Below are 23,548 nucleotides of genomic sequence, written 5' to 3' on the forward strand. Positions count from 1 at the left end.
AAAAAAAAAAAAAGAAAAAAAAAGAGAACTTGTTCCATGACAATGAGTCATAAGAGAGAAGTTTGGGGAACATAAGAAGAATCAAGTTATATGAGGCCAAGAGGTGAAAGCCATTTATTTAAGCTCTTAATGAGGAATTTAAAGTAGATCAGTATGGCAACATAGGGGCGACTAAATGTTTCATAATAATGTAATCAAAGTAGCTTTATAATTATGGCTTTAATACATGGGAAACATAGGACATTGTAAAGGAACTAATGATTTACTAAAATTTAACACTATTATTATGTTGAAAGAAATAAAGCATTGTATAGATGGCTCAAAGAAAATCATAAACCATTAAATTTTACTTGGTAAACTGCATCCCTATTTTAAGCACTTCTTAGTTATAAGATAGACATTAATGAACTTAATTTCAGAGATACATAACAACTACCTACAGAAACAAAACTTCAAATAAGTATTTCAAATAAATAATTTAAAATTAATATTTTATTTCAATTAAGTAATTCCTTAAAATATTCACTTTCAAGGATAACACTTTCACATCCCTTTAACAGTTCCATGAGAACATCAGATATATGATACTGTGGGTCTCTTAAAAATAACCTTAATACACCTATTAGCGATATGTTCTCAGACAGTCACCTAAGCTTTCAGAGCCTTCGTATCTAACACACGCTGCCCAGTTCTGCAAATTAAATGAGACAATGCATTTGAAAACATCTAGCACAGCGCCCTGGCATACAGCTGTTTTATGAACATTGACAAAGAGTGGGAGAAGAAGAGGAGTTGCTTTTACAACTTTAAATGCATTTTAAAGATACATCTCTATTTAATAGTAGCAAATCAACACATTAGGGACCTCACCTTGAAGATTTCACTCAAATACAAAATATGAATGAATTATTCAAGAAGTTTCAAGTTTTGAGATGGATTTTGGGGGTGATTTGGTGATGTAGACTGGACACGTGGTAGCTCGTGTACTTCCTGACTCTCTCTAGGAGAACAGTGGACCTCCCTGCCTCATTGACCGGCTGTCCAGGGAGCTTGATTTGGCCAGTGAAAGGTGTGCAGAAGTGATGTGTGTCACTTCTTGCTGGAAGCTTTAAAAAGCAGCCTGTGCTTGAGCACGATCTCTTTTCCCTCCGCCACGTTGTTCCAGAGAGCAGTTCTGTCAGCTGGGGTCATGAACTAAAGATATGATGGGGTAATCCTTGAGCATACTTTTGATGAATATGTAGCATCACTTGTTTAAGACACTGAGATTTTGGAATCCTTTGTTATTGCAGCTTAATGCAGCCTATTCTGAGTGATACAACATTAATGTCTAGGCTCTTGAAACCATTGGAAATCAAAAGTCTCTAGGTTCTGGATTGGTGAGCGCCGGCCGAGAGCGGAAGGCGGTGTTTCGCCTGCCAGGGCTCCTGCGGCTGGTCTTTCCAGCCTCCTGCGACTTGGGTTGCTTTGCCCGCCGAGCTCCTGGCAAGGCTTGTCCGGGGATGCCGCTCGGCCGCTTTCCATGAGGAACTTAACCCGCCGTGCCTACCTCCCGGATGGGACCTCCGGAATGCTCTAAAGTCTACAGTGAATATTGAATTGCTGAGGAATTTGGGAAAAGACAAGCTGAAGTTCCCATTCCATGGATCCCTTGGGTGCACCTTCCCAGTTTGTGGATGTGGATACACTACCAAGCTGGGGCAATTCTTGTGAAGAACAATTACCTACTTCTGATACTGCAGCTGAAACGTATCAGGAAGAGACTATTAGATCACCTTTTCTTTACAATAAGGATATCAATGGAAAAGTGGTTCTCTGGAAAAGAGATGTGGCATTACTGAACTGTACAGCTATTGTGAATACCAGCAATGAAAGTCTTACTGATAAGAATCCTGTGTCAGAAAGTATCTTCATGCTTGCAGGGCCTGATTTGAAGGAGGACCTCCAGAAACTTAGAGCCTAGCCTGTGCTGCGTCATCCCCTGCCTGGACTACAGCCATTGCCTCCCTCCCAGTTGGTCTCCTACAACCATTCTTTACTTGAATCTGTTTTCCACATGTAGTTGCCAGACAGGTGAAGCAAAATTGACAAAAGGATTTAATCTAGCTGCCCGGTTCATCATTCACACAGTGGGACCTAAGTACAAGAGCCGCTATCGCACAGCTGCTGAGAGTTCCCTATACAGCTGCTACAGAAACGTACTTCAGCTGGCAAAAGAGCAGTCCGTGTCTTCTGTTGGATTCTGTGTCATCAATTCTGCAAAACGAGGTTACCCTTTAGAAGATGAAACACACATAGCACTTCGCACGGTAAGGAGATTCCTCGAAATTCACGGAGAGACTATTGAAAAAGTAGTATTTGCTGTCTCTGAACTTGAAGAGGCTACTTACCAAAAGCTGCTACCTCTGTACTTCCCAAGGTCGTTAAAGGAGGAGAGTTGCTCATTGCCATACCTACCTGCAGATATTGGCAATGCAGAAGGGGAGCCTGTGGTACCCGAACGGCAGATAAGAATAAGTGAAAAGCCTGGTGCCCCGGAGGACAACCAAGAAGAGGAGGATGAAGGCTTGGGAGTTGATCTCTCTTTCATTGGCTCTCATGCTTTTGCTCGAATGGAAGGAGATATTGATAAGCAGAGAAGACTGATCCTTCAAGGACAGTTATCAGAGGCAGCCCTGCAGAAGCAGCATCAAAGAAATTATAATCGCTGGTTGTGTCAAGCAAGATCTGAGGATCTATCTGATATTGCTTCTCTAAAAGCCTTATACCAAACAGGTGTTGATAACTGTGGTCGCACGGTAATGGTGGTAGTTGGAAGAAACATTCCTGTAACATTAATAGATATGGACAAGGCTCTCTTATATTTTATCCATGTAATGGATCACATTGTTGTGAAGGAATACATATTAGTGTATTTTCACACACTGACCAGCGAATACAGTCACCTGGACTCTGACTTCCTGAAGAAACTCTACGATGTTGTTGATGTCAAGTACAAGAGGAATTTGAAGGCTGTTTATTTTGTTCATCTGACATTTCGTTCAAAGGTATCAACATGGTTTTTTACCACCTTTTCTGTCTCAGGACTGAAGGACAAAATCCACTATGTGGACAGCCTCCACTAGCTGTTTTCTGCCATCTCGCCAGAACAGATCGACTTTCCTCCTTTTGTCCTTGAATATGATGCCAGGGAAAACGGGCCTTATTATACATCTTATCCCCCATCACCAGATTTGTGACCTGCTATCTTTAAGTGCTACTGGTTTCTAAGGACACCACTTTCTCCAGAGATCGCTACCTATTGAAGTGATATTCATTTTTGCTGTACAGCTCCAGAGAGCCTTTTGTCCCCACCTCTCTGGTATTTTTTTATTGACTGTATATTTTCTGGCACATAAGCAATCTGAAAATGGTAGGCCATTCTGAACTGTGCACTTATTTTAAATTTGTATATTTGTATCAAATGAAAATGTTCACTTTTCAAGGGTTGTTAATAGAAATTGGGGAGCAACTTTTGAGTATCTTCAGTTTCCTGAAAGGACACTGGATTCTCCATTAGACAAGCCACAGTATTGTTCACATCATCTCTTTAACATTGCACGCTTTCTTTGTGTACTCAAGTGTTTCTCAAAATATAAAGAACCAATGTATGCTGATTGGATGCATTGTTTGCTTCAGACCCTGGAATTTCGTTTTATACAGATAATTCAGTTATGATAAAAGAGAATTGTCTGGGGTCAAGGATGTAGAAATGTATCTGATCAAAAACACCAAAATCATTAGCAAAATGTAAGTCTTAGAATTTTACCACACCAGTGAAGACCGAGACTTAAGGACTAAAGTTCCTTAGATGGTATGTTTTAAGATTGTCACTGTTCTGGTCCCAACAGGGGGGGAAAACAAGAAGACTGTTTCTTCAGCCTTTTTCCTATCATCAAAAAAAAAAAAAAAAGTCTCTAGGTTCTATAAATTCCAGTAGAGACTCTAAATATTTAGCCAATCCAGAACCTATAACTTATATTTTCTATAAATTTATGATCTCTTCTTAATATGAATATTATTGTAATTTATTATGAAAACCATGTAAAAACTTATTTACATACTCGTTCAAGGAGTGGTTTGAGCTCTTCACAGTTTGCCCCAAAATTGCCTTTCCGATCTCATCTCTCATGACATTTCCCCATGAATCTTCAGCCACACAGAACTGCTTGATTTGTTTTAAATTTTATTTTTAAAAATTTTATTGAAGTATAGTTGATTTACAATGTTGTGTTAATTTCTTCTGTACAGCAAAGTGATTCAGTTACACACACATACATTCCTTTTCATATTCTTTTCTATTATGGTTTATGCTTGATTTTTTTAAACATACCATTATGTTTCTGGATTCCTTGCTTTTTAACTTGGCATTTCTTCTATCTAGTATAGCTTCCTTCCTCTGCCTGCTGTTGAATTTCCACTTGTCCTTCATGATCCTGGAATAGCGATTGCTCTGCAATTTTTCTCTACAAATCTCTAGACAACTTCAGTCACTCCCTCCTTTGTGCTTCCATGGCACATGGTAGGTACTTGTATTAAAGCACTGATTTGTTGAGTGGTGATTATTTGTTTCTATCTCTCTATCCTCTTTTCAACTAAAAGCCACAGTGGCAATGAGGTAAGTGTCTAATTAGTTTATAACCTGAGCAAATTACTAGGTAATGATGGTTATTGATTTATTCATTCATTAAATAGTTGGTGTTGATTTATTGATAGTTGACAAAATTTTCAAAACCTTTAGCTGAGAGAACAGGTCAAAATTACTTGATTCTTTAAACAGAAATTAAACAAGTATTTGTAACTTTAAAAAAAAGCTTTCGTGTCAGAAGTGTCATAAATCAAGAACTGAATGGCATCCTAGGAGCCCCTGTATTACACTGTTTCATTTGATGCTTCTTTTAGAAAAAGCAAAAAGTCAACCAAAATCTCAAACAAAGAAACTTGTACAGTGAACATTTTAAAATCTAAACGCTATCATTAAGGATCATTTTGAGGACGATTCAACATTTCTGGAGATATATTATCGTCACATTAGTCTGGCATTTAGAGGCCCTACAAACTGAGTCAACTTATTATCACCATTCACTCATGCGACCAAATTTGTCTATCGCCATTACTTTATATAATCCCTGTCTACTTTTCCAAACTCTTCTGCATACTGTCCTCTGAATGTCCTACACACATTCCTACCCTAGTGTTCACTCACAGTTCCCCTCTAATGTCCTCTCCTAGCTTATCTGAGGACTCCTGTCCTGCCAGATCTTAATTCACATATTCTTTCCATCATGATGCTTTACAGTAGCCCACAGTGGGCAGCCTTTTCCCTTAGGTCCTTGCTGCACTTATCACCTAAATCATTTATTTATTGAATGCTTACAATGTGATATTCTGTTCATCTTATTATACTATAAACTCATTTATGACTAGGAATCCCATCTTAATGTTTCTGACCCTCATCACCTTGACCAGTATTTGTATAAAGTAGATCCTTATACAAACAAGCAGAGCATCTCCTGGTTATTTACTGTTGGGACCTGTCTGTGAAGGTACCAAGAGAGTGCTCCTTGCCAGGGCTGAGTAGCCCAGAAGATTTTGGGGATTAGCTGTTCTTTGCTGAATCACTTCTTTACACATTACAAAACCTAATTTTCCTCTTTATCACTATAAATCTGGACTATGAACATCAGGCTCCCCACAGCTTTCTCCTCTCCAGATAGGGAGAAGCGGGAAGATTTCAATGTTACAGGATGCTAAGTACTACATAGAAGCCAACAATAAAAATTAAAATCTAACGTCACTGGTAATCATGATGTAGCCTCTCCAATTTTTATTAAAATACCCATGCAAGAACTGGAAGATGAAAAAATCACAGCATCCTTGAATCATCCAAGAGCCAGAACCAGCTGACTGCCAGAAATTGATGGAATTTCCCCAGCTAAAAGGCCACTGAAATCACACTGAACAAAGCAATTGATGGCTAGACAAGCAGAAAATGGAAGAAATCTATATAATTAAAAAATAAGTAACTACTTCTCTCTTTCCTGTAATCTGCTTCCATAGTATCTTGGGATACTATGTCTCCATTTTTTGAAATGATCAGGATACTGTTTCCCACCTCTATTCATAAGAACATATGTCTATTCATAGACTCAACTACTCCTTTCCCTAAAATTAATTAAAACTGGAAAGAAAGCTACTTGGAGAGATGATACATGGAAAGAGTAAATAGAAGAGATTTGCTTAGGGCACTGCATCCTTTGGAGGTAAGAGCTTAGAGAGGGAGGTCTCATCTGTGGGACAAGGAGAAGCCTTCTTAGCGCAGCATATACAATACACAAAACCCTGATAAATCATAAAAACTGGGTTCTGAGCTTCTGAGCTGTGTCTCCTACCTTCCTGCTATAGATCTGAAAAGGATATTGGACCATTGTTTAAGTGACAGAGCATGACGATGACGTTAAGGTAGGGTGACCATGCATCCCAATTTATGCCTGCAGTACTGATACAATTGTGAATAGTACCCACTTTCCCTAAAAAATTTACTAGTTGACAGAAAGCAATCGCCTTAGTCTCCTGGGAAATACCAGTTCTGGTATTTCTAATTCTCTCTTCTCATTCAAGAATGAGTAAATTTAAACAGCCCAGAAAAATTTACTAAAAAGTAGGGAAAGGGTACATCTTTCTGATTTAGAGGAAGCATATACTTTTAAAAATGATTTGCAATATGCAAATTTTTTTCAGAAAATAAATTATATCAATAATAAAAGATAGGAAGACAAGGAAATATGGGACAGAGGAAAAAAAGCCATAAGGAAATACCCGTTGATATGCAAAAGTGTCTGGATAAGACTGAAAGGAATAATTTTAAGGAAACAACTATAAAAGAAAAATAAGATTTCTTGGAAGCTAGACAATAGTTGACACTGCAGGCAATTCAATTAGTTATGCAAATGCAAACTTAAAAATTTCTGTGTTAGAAAAACAAGGCAAAGAGATTTTTAGATAATGCATTAGAAAGGTAGAGAAAGAAATTATATCCAAGAATCTAGTTGTATCTAAGGAAGAAAATGAAACAATTAAAAATAAGTTAATAGGAATAAAGATCCAAAGAATTTACCATGTTCCAATAAAACAGGGATCTGGACCTAGTCTAGAAAATATTTTGATAGACAGGAATTAAAAATTTTTTGCAAGCAGAGGGAAAAAAAAGGGAAACTTCAAAGGGACAGGGATAAACATTAGGCCTTTGTATTGCAAAAGTGTGGAAACATCTATAGAAATATATTGCTAGCCTTATGTGTAATTTTAAATTTTGTAGTAGCTGTACTCAAATACTAAAAACAAACAGGTAAAATTATTTTTAATAATATATTTTATTTAACCCAGTATATCTAAAACATTGTCAGATTAACATAATTTTATATAAATTTTAATGAGATACGATAATATTATCTCATACAATTTATATAGTATAAAATATACATGTATATATTGTGCAAAATTTAATGAAACATATAATCTCATTAATTCTATACTATGTCTATTAAATTTATATTAAATACATTTATAGCTATCTATCTACAGACAAATATACAAAGATAAGAAAGTCATATTAAATCTTTGAAATCTGGTGTGTATTTTATACTTATATCGTATCTCAATTCAGACCAGCCACATCTCAGCTGCTCAATACCCATATGTGGCAAGTTGGCTACCATAACAGATGGTACAAACAAGAGGATTCTGATGAAAAAGAATATTATCACACCAGCTATGCTGAATTTCATGTGAGATGGCAACAAGAGATTTACAAAGGTTAACTATATCTGTGTTCCAGATATATTTTTTGGGGGTAAAATTATTTGAGTAACCCTCTAATTGAGAATGCAATATTCATGAATAGAAGGCCTGGGGAAGGTAGGGACAAAAAAAATATTGTGCCTATTTTACATTTTATTTTTTGAAAAGGATATACAGAGTGAAAAACTACCAGAGCCTAATAAACACAGAGGGTGAATGGAAGAAAACTATAAATGACAGCCTTGAGAATTCAAAGCAGTATTTTATATTTTTCCCTATTTTTCTTTCTTTTTTTAATATATCTTTATTGGAGAACAATTGCTTCACAATGCTGTGTTAGTTTCTGTTGTACAACACGGTGAATCAGCCGTATGCATACATATATCCCCATATCCCCTCCCTCTTGAGCCTCCCTCCCATGCTCCCTATCCCACCCCTTGTCACAAAGCACGGAGCTGATCTCCCTGTGCTATGCTGTTGGTTCCCACTAGCTACCTACTTTACATTTGGTAGTGTATATATGTCCATGCCACTCTCACTTCGCCCTAGCTTCCCCCTCTCCCTGCCCCGTGTCCTCAAGTCCATTCTCTATGTCTGCGTCTTTATTCCTGTCCTGCCACTAGGTTCATCAGCAGATGTATATGACTTTTAAAAGAAGTTTTTTGATATTAAAATATAATGTATAGTCATTACAGAGAAATGCTATAAGAAAAATACAATAAACCTCTTTTTTTTGGTGGAATTATACAATATAGAAGGCTAAATAGATCGTGGTAAAATCCAGTCATTCCATACCTACTTATTGAATGTCAAGTTTGTATCATGCTCTGTGCCTTGTGGCAGTTGTCTTTTAACTGGGGTATGTGAACTGCTGGAAGCCCCTGAAGATGTTCCAGGATTTTGCCTGCATGGGTGGTTCAAGGGAATCATTTTCTAGGGTTCTCATCAGTGTACTTTTCACTAGTTTCTCTCCTTTGACCTTCCATTCACAGAAGTCCTTTTCTGGCTTTACAAATGAAAGGCACAGTCCACTTTTAGAGTGCTTCACAGCAATGTGTTATAACCCCCCAGGGTGCCAAAACAAAGGGAAGGTTCTAGGATGCACTCTCTGTTAAAGGAAGGCTGAAATACTGCACATATGAAATATGAAGTGGACTGTGGCTTATTCCTCCCAGGGGACACAACTCTTGGTAAGGTTCTATGCTTTCTCTATGTATCTATTTAAAGATCTGAATTCAGAAGAGAGAAGATTGTTTTGGGGGCATGAATTAACATGTTTATTTGAACTGGAAAACAAAGTCAGACTTTCTCCTTACAGAAAATAAGAGTGATCTGGCTGACTGGCATGGCAGTGAGATGTTCTTTGCCAGTTAGGGTACATGGCAGACACTTTTCATGAAATGACCTAGCTTGATCTGCAGCTCTAAGGTCTTAACAAAAATATACTGGGGGTACCTGCACAATATACTGAATGCTGCTCTTACGAGTAATTAATAGTGATAAATTAATAGTAAATTAATCATAGATAAAATTAATCATAAATAAGACTGAAGAAGAAAACTCTGTAAACTTATGATTAAACTTTTGGATAAAAAGGGAATTCATCATATTTCAACATTCATTTATGGGAAACTTGAGAGGTAATTCTTGTGAAATGTGTAACACATGGAAAAGTGAATCTTGAAAAAGGACACTGATGAAGCAGGGGTGACACAGAACGGGAGGCATGCAGGACAGCTCCTTAGAACACCAGCAGAGTGACGTGGATAATAAGTTGACTTTCCAACCATTTGTTTTCATCCCTAGATGCTCGTTAGTTCAACTTACAATCACTGACTATGGCCAGGTTACTGGAGGACCTTAGTACATCTTTCCAATAAATGTATGCTCTGCATAATCTAAATGTGACTCATACATTGGGAAAAGTTTTCTTTGTATATTAAGGATGGCTGTGGCTCCCTGTGAAGTCAAACAAAATCACTTAAACTTGACACCCATTATTTCTAACAGAAAGTTATCCAATGAGATAACTCACTATTTCAGTATTGGCCTCTGCATAGCTATCAAGGCCGTTAAATTTAATTTGAAAATGGAATCCATCATAAAATATTAATCACAAAGGACTGCTGCTATGGAGACACTTATCGGTCTACTAATTATATTATTCACTCCAGTTGGCTTTGATCCTACCTAGACAATCAGGCACAATGAAGAGAGTAAAGACTAATAATGGTGACAACATTGCTAAAGATAATAATAACAACAACAATAATAACAACTAACATACAATGAGTTTTACTTCTTACTAGAAATTGTGGTAAGTGCTCTATATGTATTATCTAAAATTACTCTTCCCCAATATTTTATGATAAAGGTTCTGCAATTATAATCATCCCCATTTTACGTAAGACAACACTGAGGTTCAGGGAGATTAAGTAATATGCTCAAGGTGACAAGTTAATAAATGGCCAAGGGCTTCCCGGTCCGGGAAGATCCCACATGCCATGGAGCCGCTGGGCCCGTGAGCCATGGCTGCTAAGCCTGCTCATCCAGAGCCTGTGCTCCGGACAGGCCACAGCAGTGGGAGGCCCGCATACCGCAGAAAGGAAGGAAGGAAGGAAGGAAGGAAGGAAGGAAAGGAAGGAAGGAAGGAAAGAAAGAAAGAAGAAAGAAAGAAAGAAAGAAAGAAAGAAAAATAAATAAAGAAATAAAAATAAATAAATAAATAAATAGATAGATAGATATCTAGATAGCTAGCTAGCTAGCTAGCTAGCCAAGAGAGGAATCAAACCCAAGCCTGTCTGAATCTAGACTTCAGATTATATTATATGATACAGCCTCCCTAATAAAGCTTGATTTGTTTATGGTTACACTTTTGTTTTATTTAGCACCGAAGTGTCTGTGGTATGTGTGCATGAGTGTGTATTTTTCTTTTTTTTGTATCATTTACAAGACGAGCAAAAAGACATAGTGATTCCAACTACCACATAATTAACATACTACATTTATAGTGTGAGGCACCTTAATTACTATTAGCACAAGTTAATTGGTGATTAGGATGATGGTGATGCTGATTCAGACATTACCATCTCTTGGGTTTTTGTAAGTATGTAAGCTTTGCAGATGGCAGCTGGTAGAGTATTTCAAATTTGAAAACTTTGAATAAACTAGAAGGTGCTGAAAATGAACTTGGAAAACTAGTTTGGGGCAAGATCATACAGAACCACGAATATCAGACAAAGGAAGAAGCAGTAGAAAAGAGTAACATATTTGGAGCTCGTGGACTTTGAGTTAGAGGATCGAACTTGACATTTAATAAATGGATGATCTTTAATAAGTCATCTCTTTACAGCTGGGTCTCATTTGTAAAATACAATTGCTATGGAGGCTAAATAAGGAAAGATATGTAAAACGGGGGGCTACATAAACAGCAAAGTAAGGCATCGGGAGTGTATTTTAATAATAAGCAACGCGGGTTGTTGGGAGGTATGAATCGTTGAAGAGTTTTTGAACTAGGGATCAGTCTACTTTATTTTTCAGAATTCTTTCGAAGACAGAATCAGGCAAGGACAGAGCAGAACAGCAGAAGGCATGGACTTATGAAAACAATTCATACTTTGTCATATTTATAATTAACACTGGACAATTTTCTCTAAAGGAATTACCAATTTTTGATAATCCCTTGTGTTCTTTTGGTGTCTTACACTTTGCAAAAGCCCTTTTCAAAGACATTATCTCACTAGATTTTTAGCACAAGGATGCAAAGTACAATTATATCTTGCAATAATGTGCCTGACAATTACGTAAATTCAGATATAATCTGATTGGTGAATGACTTCCATTCTCCATCCAGCCACAGTTTGAAAATGGAAGTACACTAAAGTTCTCATTTTCTCATGGGGCCTGAGGGTTATTCTCCAGGACTAATATTTTTTGCCCCAGGCAGAAAAATTGGTATCAACGAACCCAGAGGCTCCTGGAACTATTGCCCCTATTCTAGATGCTCTAGCACCCACCACATCCATAATCATCCCCATTTGATTCTTGAGCCAGACTGAACAATTGCCACCAGGTGGCACCAAATTGCAGTCAGAGATCTTTACTTCTAGAAGCCAGGCCTTAGAAGTCCCAGATAGCAAGCTGCTCAGGATGGCTGTGACCAATGACTACATAATAACATGACCCGACATTTTAGATGACTAAATTTGGGGGCCCTACTTATTTTATTTTATAGTTGAGTTAAGAGCTTTTTAGTGAGGTTTCATGACTTAAGGTCATACAGTGCTTTACTGACAAAGACAAGAACTCAGTTTCTAGGTAGTAGGTACTGTGCTGGAAAGAGTATAGAACAAGGAGTTAAATGTCATGGGCTCAAGTCCCAGCCCAGCTACTTCTTAACTGTGTAATGATAGACAAGCTATTTACCATTTCTGAGTCTGCTGCCTCCACTAGAATTTGGGGATACTCCTCCTGGATGTGAAAGGATAATGCATGTGAAGGTGTAATAGGAAACCACAGCACACTGTGAATATTCATGCATTTTGTTTCTCTCTGATCCCAAACATTAATAATTTAAATTCTATTTCTATTCTAAATTATAAGGATAGTAAAAGAAAATATTTCATAAGTGAAGCAATAACTTTCAAGTGAAACACTATTTTTTAAATACAAAAATACATTACCAAAGCCTGAGAACAATATCTTTCCATTTAATATAACAGTCAACCGACTAGAATTTATTACATGTCTACTATGTGCTCAATACTGCAGAGGCCGTAGAAAAATTTACGTCATGGTTACTACCCTAAAAGAGCTAAATAATCAATCAGAGAAATGCATATAAAGGAAATACAAATAACATAAGATAAATATCAGTAAATACTAGAAACAATGACAGTGTGGCAGTGATCAGAGAACAGCAAGACGATGAGAACAGGGAAGGAATAAACTCTGGGGTGATGAGGCAAACCTTGCAAAGAGTTAAGAATTAGATTTTTCCCTGAAGGTTGGATATGATATAAACAGGCAGAAAAAGAAAGAGATTTTTGCTATTCTGATTCATCTCTTTGCTTTTCTCTGACTCAGTGGTTCCATTTTGGTTAACATGATCCCAGAAGCTCCAAGCAGATTCTTATCAGGATAGTTTTGTAATAACTGCTGACCTATCAGTAGAGAATACTGAAAGACAGGCATGGAGTATAATTTTTCAGCAACTTCTGGGCAGGTGCTGCTGGAGAAGCAGCTCCCTTTTAAATGTATCAGCACTTCCTCCTTTGCAGTGCATAGAAGTTACTCACAGTTTGTATCTGTGCCAGTAAGATGAAGGTAATGCCGGCTCCACACACCAGTGGTAAGATGTGTGATTTCACCCTTGGAGAATTTGACAGAATAAACGACTTTGATGATTAATCCATTCCAACAGGAGGCTCAGCATTGGTGAAGACGAACTTTCCGCCTTAAGTGACTACCCTGTTGTGCTGTATTCTTTAAAATCCTTTGGAAGTTAATATACTATAGGAAGGAATAAGGTTGCAGACCTTGGGAAATCACTCTGATTCTTTTAGACTGGTGAAAAGCATATGAGGTGGCTGGCTGTTTTCTTTTGGTATCTGGATTTGACTAAATCAGGAGGATCTTACAGAATATGCCCCTCTGGAGAAATCGCTGATAATAAGAGCACATGATCTCTCAACAAGGTTTGGGAAAAGGTAGTATTAGAATGGCTCTGTGAAGCTATTGTTGCCATTTTAGTATACTTGACCAAGATTATCATATACAGTGTGAATCACACATACATATACATCCACATATATACAACATCCACATATACACATATACCTAGGTATATATATATATATATATATATATATAAAGCATGTCCACTAAACTTTCTTTCCAATAATAACTTAGTCAAATAAGAAAAAAAATCACTTTTCCTTCAAGTTCCTCTTCTTTCTGCACGGTCTCCAAAATGACAATTTATTTCAGGTTGTGGAATCTTACTGTTTAGAAATATAATAACTCCATGTTTGAGAGAAAATATGATGAGGAACAAGTGGTTCTCTTATTTTAGAGACTGCATTTAAATCACCTACAGTGAATAAGAAATTTCCAGGTTCTTTGGCCCCAGCTCCAGAAATTCTGAATCAGGAGCCCTGGCACAAGGTCCAAGAATCTCCAGTGCTTATCCCCTGCTGGGGGATCTGATGCAGACTGTCTAAGAACTATGATTTGAGAAGTGTAAGAATACTTGGATTAGAGTCAGTGAGACGTGTAAGTTGGACTTCTGGCTCTACCACTTTCGCTGGTGACATGGTATTGAGCAGGTTTCACACCATTATAGCACATCCACCATCAGGATGTAATCGATATAAATAACCTCAATAGCATAGCTAATAGTAAAGAGTAGTAAGATAATTAGGATATGATACATTTGGAGTATGTGTTACCTTTTAAAACTATAATTTATTTAATTATAAGTTTACATAATTTAATTTTAAATAATGGCTGTGTTTAAAAACTGGCTGGCAAAATCCCCCCCCCCCAATTTAATGACTGGCTCTTGTGACCTAGTATGATTTGATTCCAGTGCATGTCTGCATTGATTTCCACAGATAATACTGGGATAATACAATCTAAGTTCATAAAGTTAATATGATAATGGTTTGCCTCCAATCTATAAGAGAGGCTCTAATTATTTGTTTGTTTACAATTTGTCTTTCAGAATGTAAACTTTATGATGGCCTAGTCTTTTTGTTTTATTCACCGCCATGTCCCATTTCTTATAACACTGTTTTTGCAACATGGCACTATTAAATATGTGTAGAACAAATGAATGAATCCCTCTCCTAGCACACTCCTCATTCTCCTCCCTCGCTCTAGCACTTCTTCCTTAGATTTTTTTGTTCCAACAACAACTTATATCTCTCTACTGGCTCCTCCCCGGGCTTTTTCCCACCTTAAAAGAGAAATCTTCCTCAGGTAGTGCCCAAATTAACAATTTTGCTCTAAGAGACTTCTCTATTAACTAACTTAATCTGACTCTCAGAAAAGAATTCAGTAAATATTTATTTATTGCTATGTTAACTCAGGAATAAAATTTTAAGTAGAAAATGTGCCACTTGCCCTCCAGGCAGAAAGCTGAGGTGTAGTAGTTGGGTTAAGCATGTACTGGGAAGTGAACAGGGACCAGAAAATTAGATGAGAGGTAAGACAGCAATGGAACAAATGTAGTTGTTAGTCATGAAAAGAGGCGACAGCTACAAGAGATACTTTAGAGTAGGGGTTGGCAAACTAGGGGTTGGTTGTACAGGTACATATAGTGACTATTTTGGGTTTCATGTTACAATTATGCTTCTTATTGTTTTTTACGACCCTTTAAAAATACAGAAACTATTCTTAGCTCATAGGACCGTAGTTTGCTGATGCCTACCTTAAAGGAATAACTTAAAGGCACTGATGACCACATAGGTACAGGGGGAGAGGGACAAGATTCTAAGAGACAAAAAGGACATCAAGATTTTAAGTAGACTGATTGAGAGGATGCAAAAGTAGGACATAAAAACAATGCCACGATAACAATTAACATGTACTGAGTGCTCACGCTGTACCAGGATCTGGCTCAGCCCCTTGTATGTATTTTCTCCATGAATTCTCACAATGGCCTTATAAACTAGTTACTATTATTAGAACCATTTTAGAGACAAGGAAACTGAGGCACAGAGATGTTAAGCAAAATGCCCAAGGTCACCCATCTAGTTCGTGAAAGGCCAAGGCTTTGGCTTGGGAGTGTGCTCTAGTGACCACTTACACACACACACACACACACACACACACAGAGACACACAAATTGCTTGTATGTTTAGACATGTTGAGTCTGAGATTCCAATATTTAAAATAAAATGTTTTCTAAGAAGTTTCAAAACAGTAAAATTGATTACTAAGATAATTTCTTTCTGTGTGTCTCTCGATTTGAAGATAGAACATAGGGATGCCCACAATTACAACAGTTCTCCCGTCCTTCCATGCATGCGAAAGGATGGCCTTCATATGATATGACTGCCCTTCCCCACACACGTTCAAACTAGGTGTGACTTGCTTCGGCCAATGGAATATGACAGAAGTGATGCGCTCAGTAAGCGCTCACTACCAACAGGTAATTCACCGTATCCCTTTCCTCCTGCAACAGTGATCAAAGAAGCCCGTGCTGAGATCCACCATCCAGGATTCTTGAGTGAATACAGAGAACAGAACCGTCCTGAGGACCACGTGAGACGTGTTGTATAAACGAAAGTCAAAACTTGGTTTTTCAGACCACTGAGATTTGGAGTTCTTTGTAACTACAACGTAAATTAGCCTTTGCCAATTACTACACAAGTGTAAAGAATTGTTTTCTATCTTAGTTGGGTTTAGGAATGCTTCTTCATGAGAAAAATGGCTCATGCTGAATAAAGTCTAAAGAACTTTTGGAGTCTTATAGTAACAACATGTAATTCTGTTGATGTTGATTCAAAAAAGTATGTGACCTACCAAGAAGTAGGCAGACTTAAAAAATAAGGTTCCAAGTTCCTATAATAGATAAAAAAGTTAGTATAGAGTGAAAGCCTGTGAAGTGCTTGGATGCAGCCAACCCCTCCAAAATGGGGCTGAGTTTTGAGTTTCATAACGAAATCCAAAACCTTAGAAGAGAGTTTCACATTTCACCCTGAAAGTTTCATATAGCTTAAACTTTCGTATCTTTTTCAGGTATCATACTACAAAAAGTTCCTAAAAATCTCCCTTAAATAAATAATGACTATAGTCCCATCTATTAAATTCAGTATACTCTGCTGTTCTTTGTGTACAGAGATAATATCACCTGACCTACTCTTAGTTAAGTATGCACTCTCAATTGATTTTTATCCCTGATTGGTCCTTTATTTTTATTCCTGGTGGTACTTTATTTTCCCCCAAATTTTAAGTATTGTATAAGTAATTGCATACATTTTTGAAAAACATGGTTGGGTTGAGCTTCTTGGGAATCATGAAACTAAGATATCTCCAGTGTATGAATCTCTTGATTACAGCTCCATTAGCTCCATGCTCTTAACTAATAAGGTGACTTTTAGAAGAAAAAAGAAAATAGAGAACACCAATATAATCCTTTGACCAACTCCATTAAACTATATATAAGGGCATGTAATATAGAACATCATTAAAATGGGCAAAAATTCACTAATTTTCTAAAGTTTCATGACGTTGTATTTGATGAGTGAAAATGTTGCATTCAATGATTTACTTTAAATCGAGGGCAAAAAATCCCGAGTCATGTTTCCTCAGGAATAACATGTCTGTCTCTTAACTTTTATAATATGCAGCATCAAAAGGCATGTCAGAGAGGCCACCTTTGTTCATGTTCTTCCCTTTATCACCAAAAACAGAGTAGCTATTTGATCAGCCATAACACCCATACTCTGAGCCCTAAATTTTGTAGTAAAGAATAATTCCAGTTAAAATATATCCTTACTATCACGTAGAAGTTGTTCTTTATGACAACGGTACTAAAATGGAAGTAGGTAAACCTAGATTTTAAGATTTTCATCTCTGATTCAACCCATGGCATGTGCTTGGAACATGGCAGGTATTAATTATTGTTTGCCAAAAGAACACCTTCAGCAAAGTCTTTTGATTTTCTTGTTCCACAGTTTCGATATACGCAAAATGGACATAAAAGCACATCTCACAGAATTATTATGACCTTAAAGGAAATAAAGAACAAGAGCAAGGAAGCTGTTTTTAAGTGGTAAAATAATATACACAATTAGATATCTTTATCACACAAAATCCTAAAATGACTAGGCCAGAACTATCATATAATTTTTGCTATTTTCACAATAAATATGACACTCTACAACAATTCTTCAATTATTATGGGTATGTGAAGTTGGAGGGCACAGCTTTTACTCTTAAAAACCCAAATAAGCGCAGTTAGTCCAACTTTTACTTCTAGTGGATTGTAAATGTGGTTAATAATGTATGGTCAGGATTGTCAGATTTCTCCTCATGTTTAAACTGGCTGACTCACTTGAAGACTACATTTCCCAGACTCTCTTACAGTTAGATTGGAGCCATATGACTAGTTCTGGCCAATGAGCTGTGAGCTGCCTACTATCTTCTCCAGGCTAGCTCCTAAAACTTTATACAAGAGCTTATTCTCTGAGTAAAGCATCATTCCAAGACAGAAAGAGACCTATTCCCTGAATGTCTATGAGGTAAAGTGCCTCTGTCTCTCCCCACTTCTGATGTAATACATTTGATTATGATGGCAAAGCGATAGTTTGCAGGGGATAAGAAGTTAGTGCTATGGAGATAGAGAACAAATTGGTGGTTGCCAAGGGGGAGTGGGTTGGGGGAGGGATGGAGTGGGAGGTTAGGATTAGCAGATGTAAGCTTTAATATACAGAATGAATAAACAACAATGTCCTACTGTATAGCACAGAGAACTATATTCAATATCCTATGATAAACCATAATGGAAAAGAATATAAAAAAAGAATGTGTATATATATGTATAACTGAATCACTTTGCTACAGCAGTAATTAACACAACATTGTAAATCAACTATACTTCAATATTAAAAAAGTCTTATTTGAACAAGTTTTAAAAAAAAGAAGTTAATGCCAGAGTATTAATCATAATATAACTTAACTCAATGTCTCCTTTGTGAGAGTCTTCCTATAAAACAACGTCACTTAACTGCACTGTGTGGTTAGTGGCATAGTACGTTTACATTTTGACACAAGTTCCTTAACTTGTTATGGATGTGAAACAAACAGTTCACCAACTGGCTAGAGTTCAAGGCCATACATTGAATAGCACTGATGTAACCAACCTTGACCAACAGACAAAGACCCCACAAGTAGAGTTGGAGTGTGTAAGTATAGGCTATATGTTCCCTACACAAATATCATGCTAAATGAGGTGTATCAAATTGCTTCTTTAGGGCTTCCCTGGTGGCGCAGTGGTTGAGAGTCCGCCTGCCGATGCAGGGGACACGGGTTCGTGCCCTGGTCCGGGAAGATCCCACATGCCGCGGAGTGGCTGGGCCCGTTACCCCTGGCCGCTAAGCCTGTGCTCCGCAACGGGAGAGGCCACAACAGTGAGAGGCCCGTGTACCACACACACACACACAAAAAAAAGCTTCTTTATAATTCAGTGTTTTTCTTAGCATATGCCAGTTTATGCTTGTTGTCGCAGACTAACTTAAACTCCCTTTCACTCTCAAATTGTCCCATTTTATATGTTACCTTATTTGGCCACCTTTACCTAAGAGAACTTCTTTGCTATGCAGAATAAGAACTCTAGGTAAGAAAAAATGATAAATAATTTTTGTATACACTACTAGCTAGTACCTTTTATAGGAAACACTTATTAAATGGGTGGTTAAAACCAAGGGGAATCAGTAATTTATTTCTGCTACACTTAGTACCAAGAGCATAAAAAATGAAAAAAGAACCTTTGGAACAGTTATGACATCACAGGTCCAAAGAAAAAATAAAGTGAGAAATATTTATATTGTTTTAGAGTAATCCTTTGGGCACTTTTTTTTTTTTTTTTTTTTTTTTTTTGCTGTACGCGGGCCTCTCACTGCTGTGGCCTCTCCCGTCGCGGAGCACAGGCTCCGGACGTGCAGGCCCAGCGGCCACGGCTCATGGGCCCAGCCGCTCCACGGCACGTGGGATCCTCCCGGACCAGGGCACGAACCCGCATCCCCTGCATCAGCAGGCGGACTCCCAACCACTGCGCCACCAGGGAAGCCCTCCTTTGGGCATTTTAATCAAGTTGACTAAAATGAATTTCATTTCCAATGTGATATTACACAATAGTCTTCATTTTTGTGTATTGTCATATATTTTTGTGCATCGATTCTAATTTTTGTGTTTTAGGCACTATTAATAATTTTGAAGCTGCCAAATTCACCTTGTTCATGGACTTAAACTTTTCACAAGTCCTATATGTATTTAGATTTGAATGATTTTAGAATTTTTAAGGGCAGTATAACAGTTGATCACCGGACTTCAGTGTCTTGGTTTTGGCTCTCTTATCTGGGTGGCAATGCACAACGTATTAAATATTTAATTAAATTATTTAATTTAAGATTCAGCTCCCCCATGAATAAAATGGGGATAACTACACACACACGAGATTTCTGAGGATTAAATGAAATAGTACATGTTCAGGTAATATGTGAACTGAATGGTGCATACAAAGTTGAAGTTACATGTAAAATAATTCATTACTAGATTTGAGGTCCTTTATTCCACATCTCCACATTTCTAATGGCAGTGTTATCTACCAGTAAAACAGTCCTGCAATCTCTCTGCCCTATCCCTTGTTTCTCCCCAGGGGAATAAAAGTGACTTCTCTGGTTGGTGAATTTTAGACAAGAACCTGGGTTCTGCCCCTCCCATTCTTCCTTTTCTTGGGAGCCAGCTGGCCCTCAGAGATCAGACCTCAGGGTCTACTTTATGCCCAGGATGACCAGCAGCTGTTCAGCGTTACCTGTGGTTCTGGGGGTAAAACTACCTAAGTCTTGGAGGCATTCTGAGGCAGCGTAGTTGGCTAACACACCTACACCATGATCTTCAATCACTTTAGTCCATTAAAGCTGCTCTTCTGATTTTCATCTGTCATAGGCCATATCTACCTCTCACAAGGAAAGGGAAAAGAGATACTATTTATTTGTCCTTGTAAACTCCAACTCCAAACTCCTTGTAAATTATTATAGTTACTAATTTATTTCGTACTCATAAAATAATACTAAACTTAATCTTATTTGTATGCTGAGCAAACATAATGCTTTCAATTTTCTATTAAAAGTTTATGATGTCTCCAAGTACACTGAATTAAATATCTTCATATAAGTTATTAATTTTAGATTCAGAATGTATCAGTTTGCAAAACACATAAACCGGTAACTGTACTGATTTAATATGGCAACATGCTTTGACTAGCTTTCCAATATTAATATTGTGATTAAAACTTAATCCCCTAAGTATATACTGGCTTAGAGTTTAGAAACATGTTCTCATCCATGATCATTTGATCCTGTCACTTGTCCTCCATTTGACCAGGTTGCCTGAGGTAAAGGGCTGCAGCCACACATCACTGTGCTGAGACCACTCGCTCATAGGAGAATCCAACTTACAACTTGAGCGTCCCTGGGTTTTTATGTGCTAACCAGTGGGCTAAATGGTCAAGAGGGAGACCTCATTAGAAAACAAACTAGGATTCATACAAGGAGTACAGTGCCTCGTGGAGTTGAACTGTAGTCCACTTTCCCTGACGAGACAGCACATCTTATCTAAGTATTGCAGATGTTTCTCAAATGACCTAATAAATATTAGAATATCATCTAGGTAAATGAGGTAAATATGTCATTGGAATCTTGCAGACTTCCATAATTAAATGCAACACACCAGCTACCTATTTTCTTTCTAGCAAGCTAAACTTGGCTAGCTTGAATCGCCAACATATTCTGATAATGTTCTTTCCTAAGGAAACTGGGATCTGTTCACCTTGGCAGGGGTGGAAGTCTGAGGGGAGAAGGCAGTTACCTAATTAACATGATATAACTTATTAATTCTGCATCCTTAGAGCATGGATGGAACCACAGATTTCAAAGGTAAGATATCAAATCGATCAGGCTAGAACTCTGGAGGGCATGACATTTCACATACCCTTCAAGTCCTTTAAGGTGCATCCAATTTCCTGACATATTCAGAATTTAGAAAAGATAGCTATTGCAGATTTAATGTAATCCAAATATACGATAAAGGTAGAGTAAATATGCTCAGTTTTATTTCTGCCGATTTTGTAGTGGTATAGAATCTATGTAAAACCAATTTAACAAACCATGTTAGGATCTTCATTAGGTTTAGAACTGGGCTGTCTAATTAAATATATGCTTTAAAAAACCAGACTCTTACAATATGACTTCAAGCATATTGCCTTGCCTTGAACAATTATGACCGTGTTCCTGTGCAAAGAAATAATTTTTATAATGAAATGCTTAAACTGTAAGGTTTTATTGACCTGTGTTTTAAAGTAAACTAGGTTAGGACTGTGGAGGAAAATGTCCAGATTTTCAGTGAAAGCCCATCTTCATCTGTGTATGGTGTGTTTCTCCAGCATGTTAATCCATATCTCACCATCTCTTCCTATGCCACACACTACATTGAGCTTCTGCCCATTTCCTGGACAAGCTAGGATCTTATAAAACTTTGTGTCTTTGTACCTAGAATATCCTTCTCTTCCATCTCCATCTAGTAAATGCTCTTTATTTAATCACCACCAAATCCCTCAAAGCAGTTACTTCCCCTCTCCCCTTTGTTTCCATACTACTGATTTTTCTCCCCAACATATTCCACTGTAATTTGTATTTTCATATTTATCTGCCCAATCTTAATTTCACTTTTACTCCCTTCTATACATTAATTAAAAAATCATCAATAAAATTTAAATATGACTCTTCACATTTACTCATTCTTTTGTATACTGTTTGCCCACTAATCGAACTTTATATGTTTTGCCCTCAGGATAACTGGCTCATCTTCTAGTGCCTATCGAAAAACCTGGAAAACATGAGAAATACATGCCCTAGTATTTATTAATAACACTGTTTTTTTCTGACCTTAAGTGGACAGCTTTTCCCTATATGTGTTGCATTCTCATTAGTTCTTAGCATTATGTTAATATTTGGTTCTACTACCATCTCAACAGAATGTGAGCTATTTGGGGGGAAAAAAAAGACGTCCAAGTACCACCCATTCTTTCAATATTCATTTGGTTGCTGTTTGCTTGTTTTCCCTTTGGAGAAATGTTACAGAGCTGAAATAATTATTTTAGATAATACTAGACTAAGTTTCCTATGAGTTCTGCTTGTCCTAACCTTCTGTTCTAACATTTGTGCCTTTTGGCTCAACAATGTCAAAGAGAAACAAAAAGCAAGGGAGCTGCCTTCACTTTCTGTTCTCCCACTGCTGACCTGGCTGTCAGAAGTGAGAGCAAGGCACAAGGCCAAAATACACGGCTGTTGTCAAATCCATGACCCGAATTCTTCCAGCATCACAATAAATAGGTGGGAGATCTGATGTGGATTCCCAGCGGCCCTGTACATATGTGTACCCTTCTGGGGTCAAGGGGCGGGAACTGAACTCCTTCATGTACCACACTGAAACACCTGACTTCTTCTAGCGCAAGACAACGAGATAATTTTGGCACTAAGATACCTTATTTCCCTTTAAAGACATCCTCCTGAGAAACGCTCTGATCTTAACATCTGAGAGGAAAAAGCTGAAAACAAAAAAATTGCACTAAAACATGCCTTGGAAAAGATAGAAGTGGAAAATCTACCCCAAATCACCACTACTAACACTACACTGTTAGTACCATCCCAATTCATAGTGCAGCATAACAATTTGTGATTTTTGAAATACATTTCACTTACTTTTAATGCCCAAGGTAACCGTCCCTTTAATACAGGCGATAACTCTTCTTGTGGGAAGATTTTTAACACATGCTACAGTTATGTATTGTGGCTAACGTATTAGCTATTATTTGTTGAGATCCATCTCTTAAAGTTAATGCATAGAAAACGCAGATAGATGGAAACTTGCTTGTTCTTCAAAACAAAACAAAAAAGCAAACACAAAACAAACAAATAGAAGC

The 23,548-nt window shown here is 37.4% G+C and overlaps 2 protein-coding genes across 2 annotated transcripts in view; one reads left to right on the forward strand and one right to left on the reverse strand.

Moving 5' to 3' along the window:
- ZFPM2 (zinc finger protein, FOG family member 2) overlaps positions 1–23,548 on the reverse strand; it is a 483,882-nt gene that overhangs the window by 71,573 nt on the left and 388,761 nt on the right. The gene's annotated exons all lie outside the window — the stretch shown is intronic.
- LOC309791936 (ganglioside-induced differentiation-associated protein 2-like) lies at positions 1,405–3,631 on the forward strand. The gene is given in 3 exon segments (XM_082601150.1): positions 1,405–1,959; positions 2,063–3,122; positions 3,126–3,631. Coding segments are annotated over 3 exon segments (1,491 nt in total). The 5' UTR covers positions 1,405–1,642; the 3' UTR covers positions 3,240–3,631.

This window comes from Mesoplodon mirus (assembly GCF_964341445.2).
Source record: "Mesoplodon mirus genome assembly, chromosome: 16".
Classification (NCBI taxonomy): domain Eukaryota; kingdom Metazoa; phylum Chordata; class Mammalia; order Artiodactyla; family Ziphiidae; genus Mesoplodon; species Mesoplodon mirus.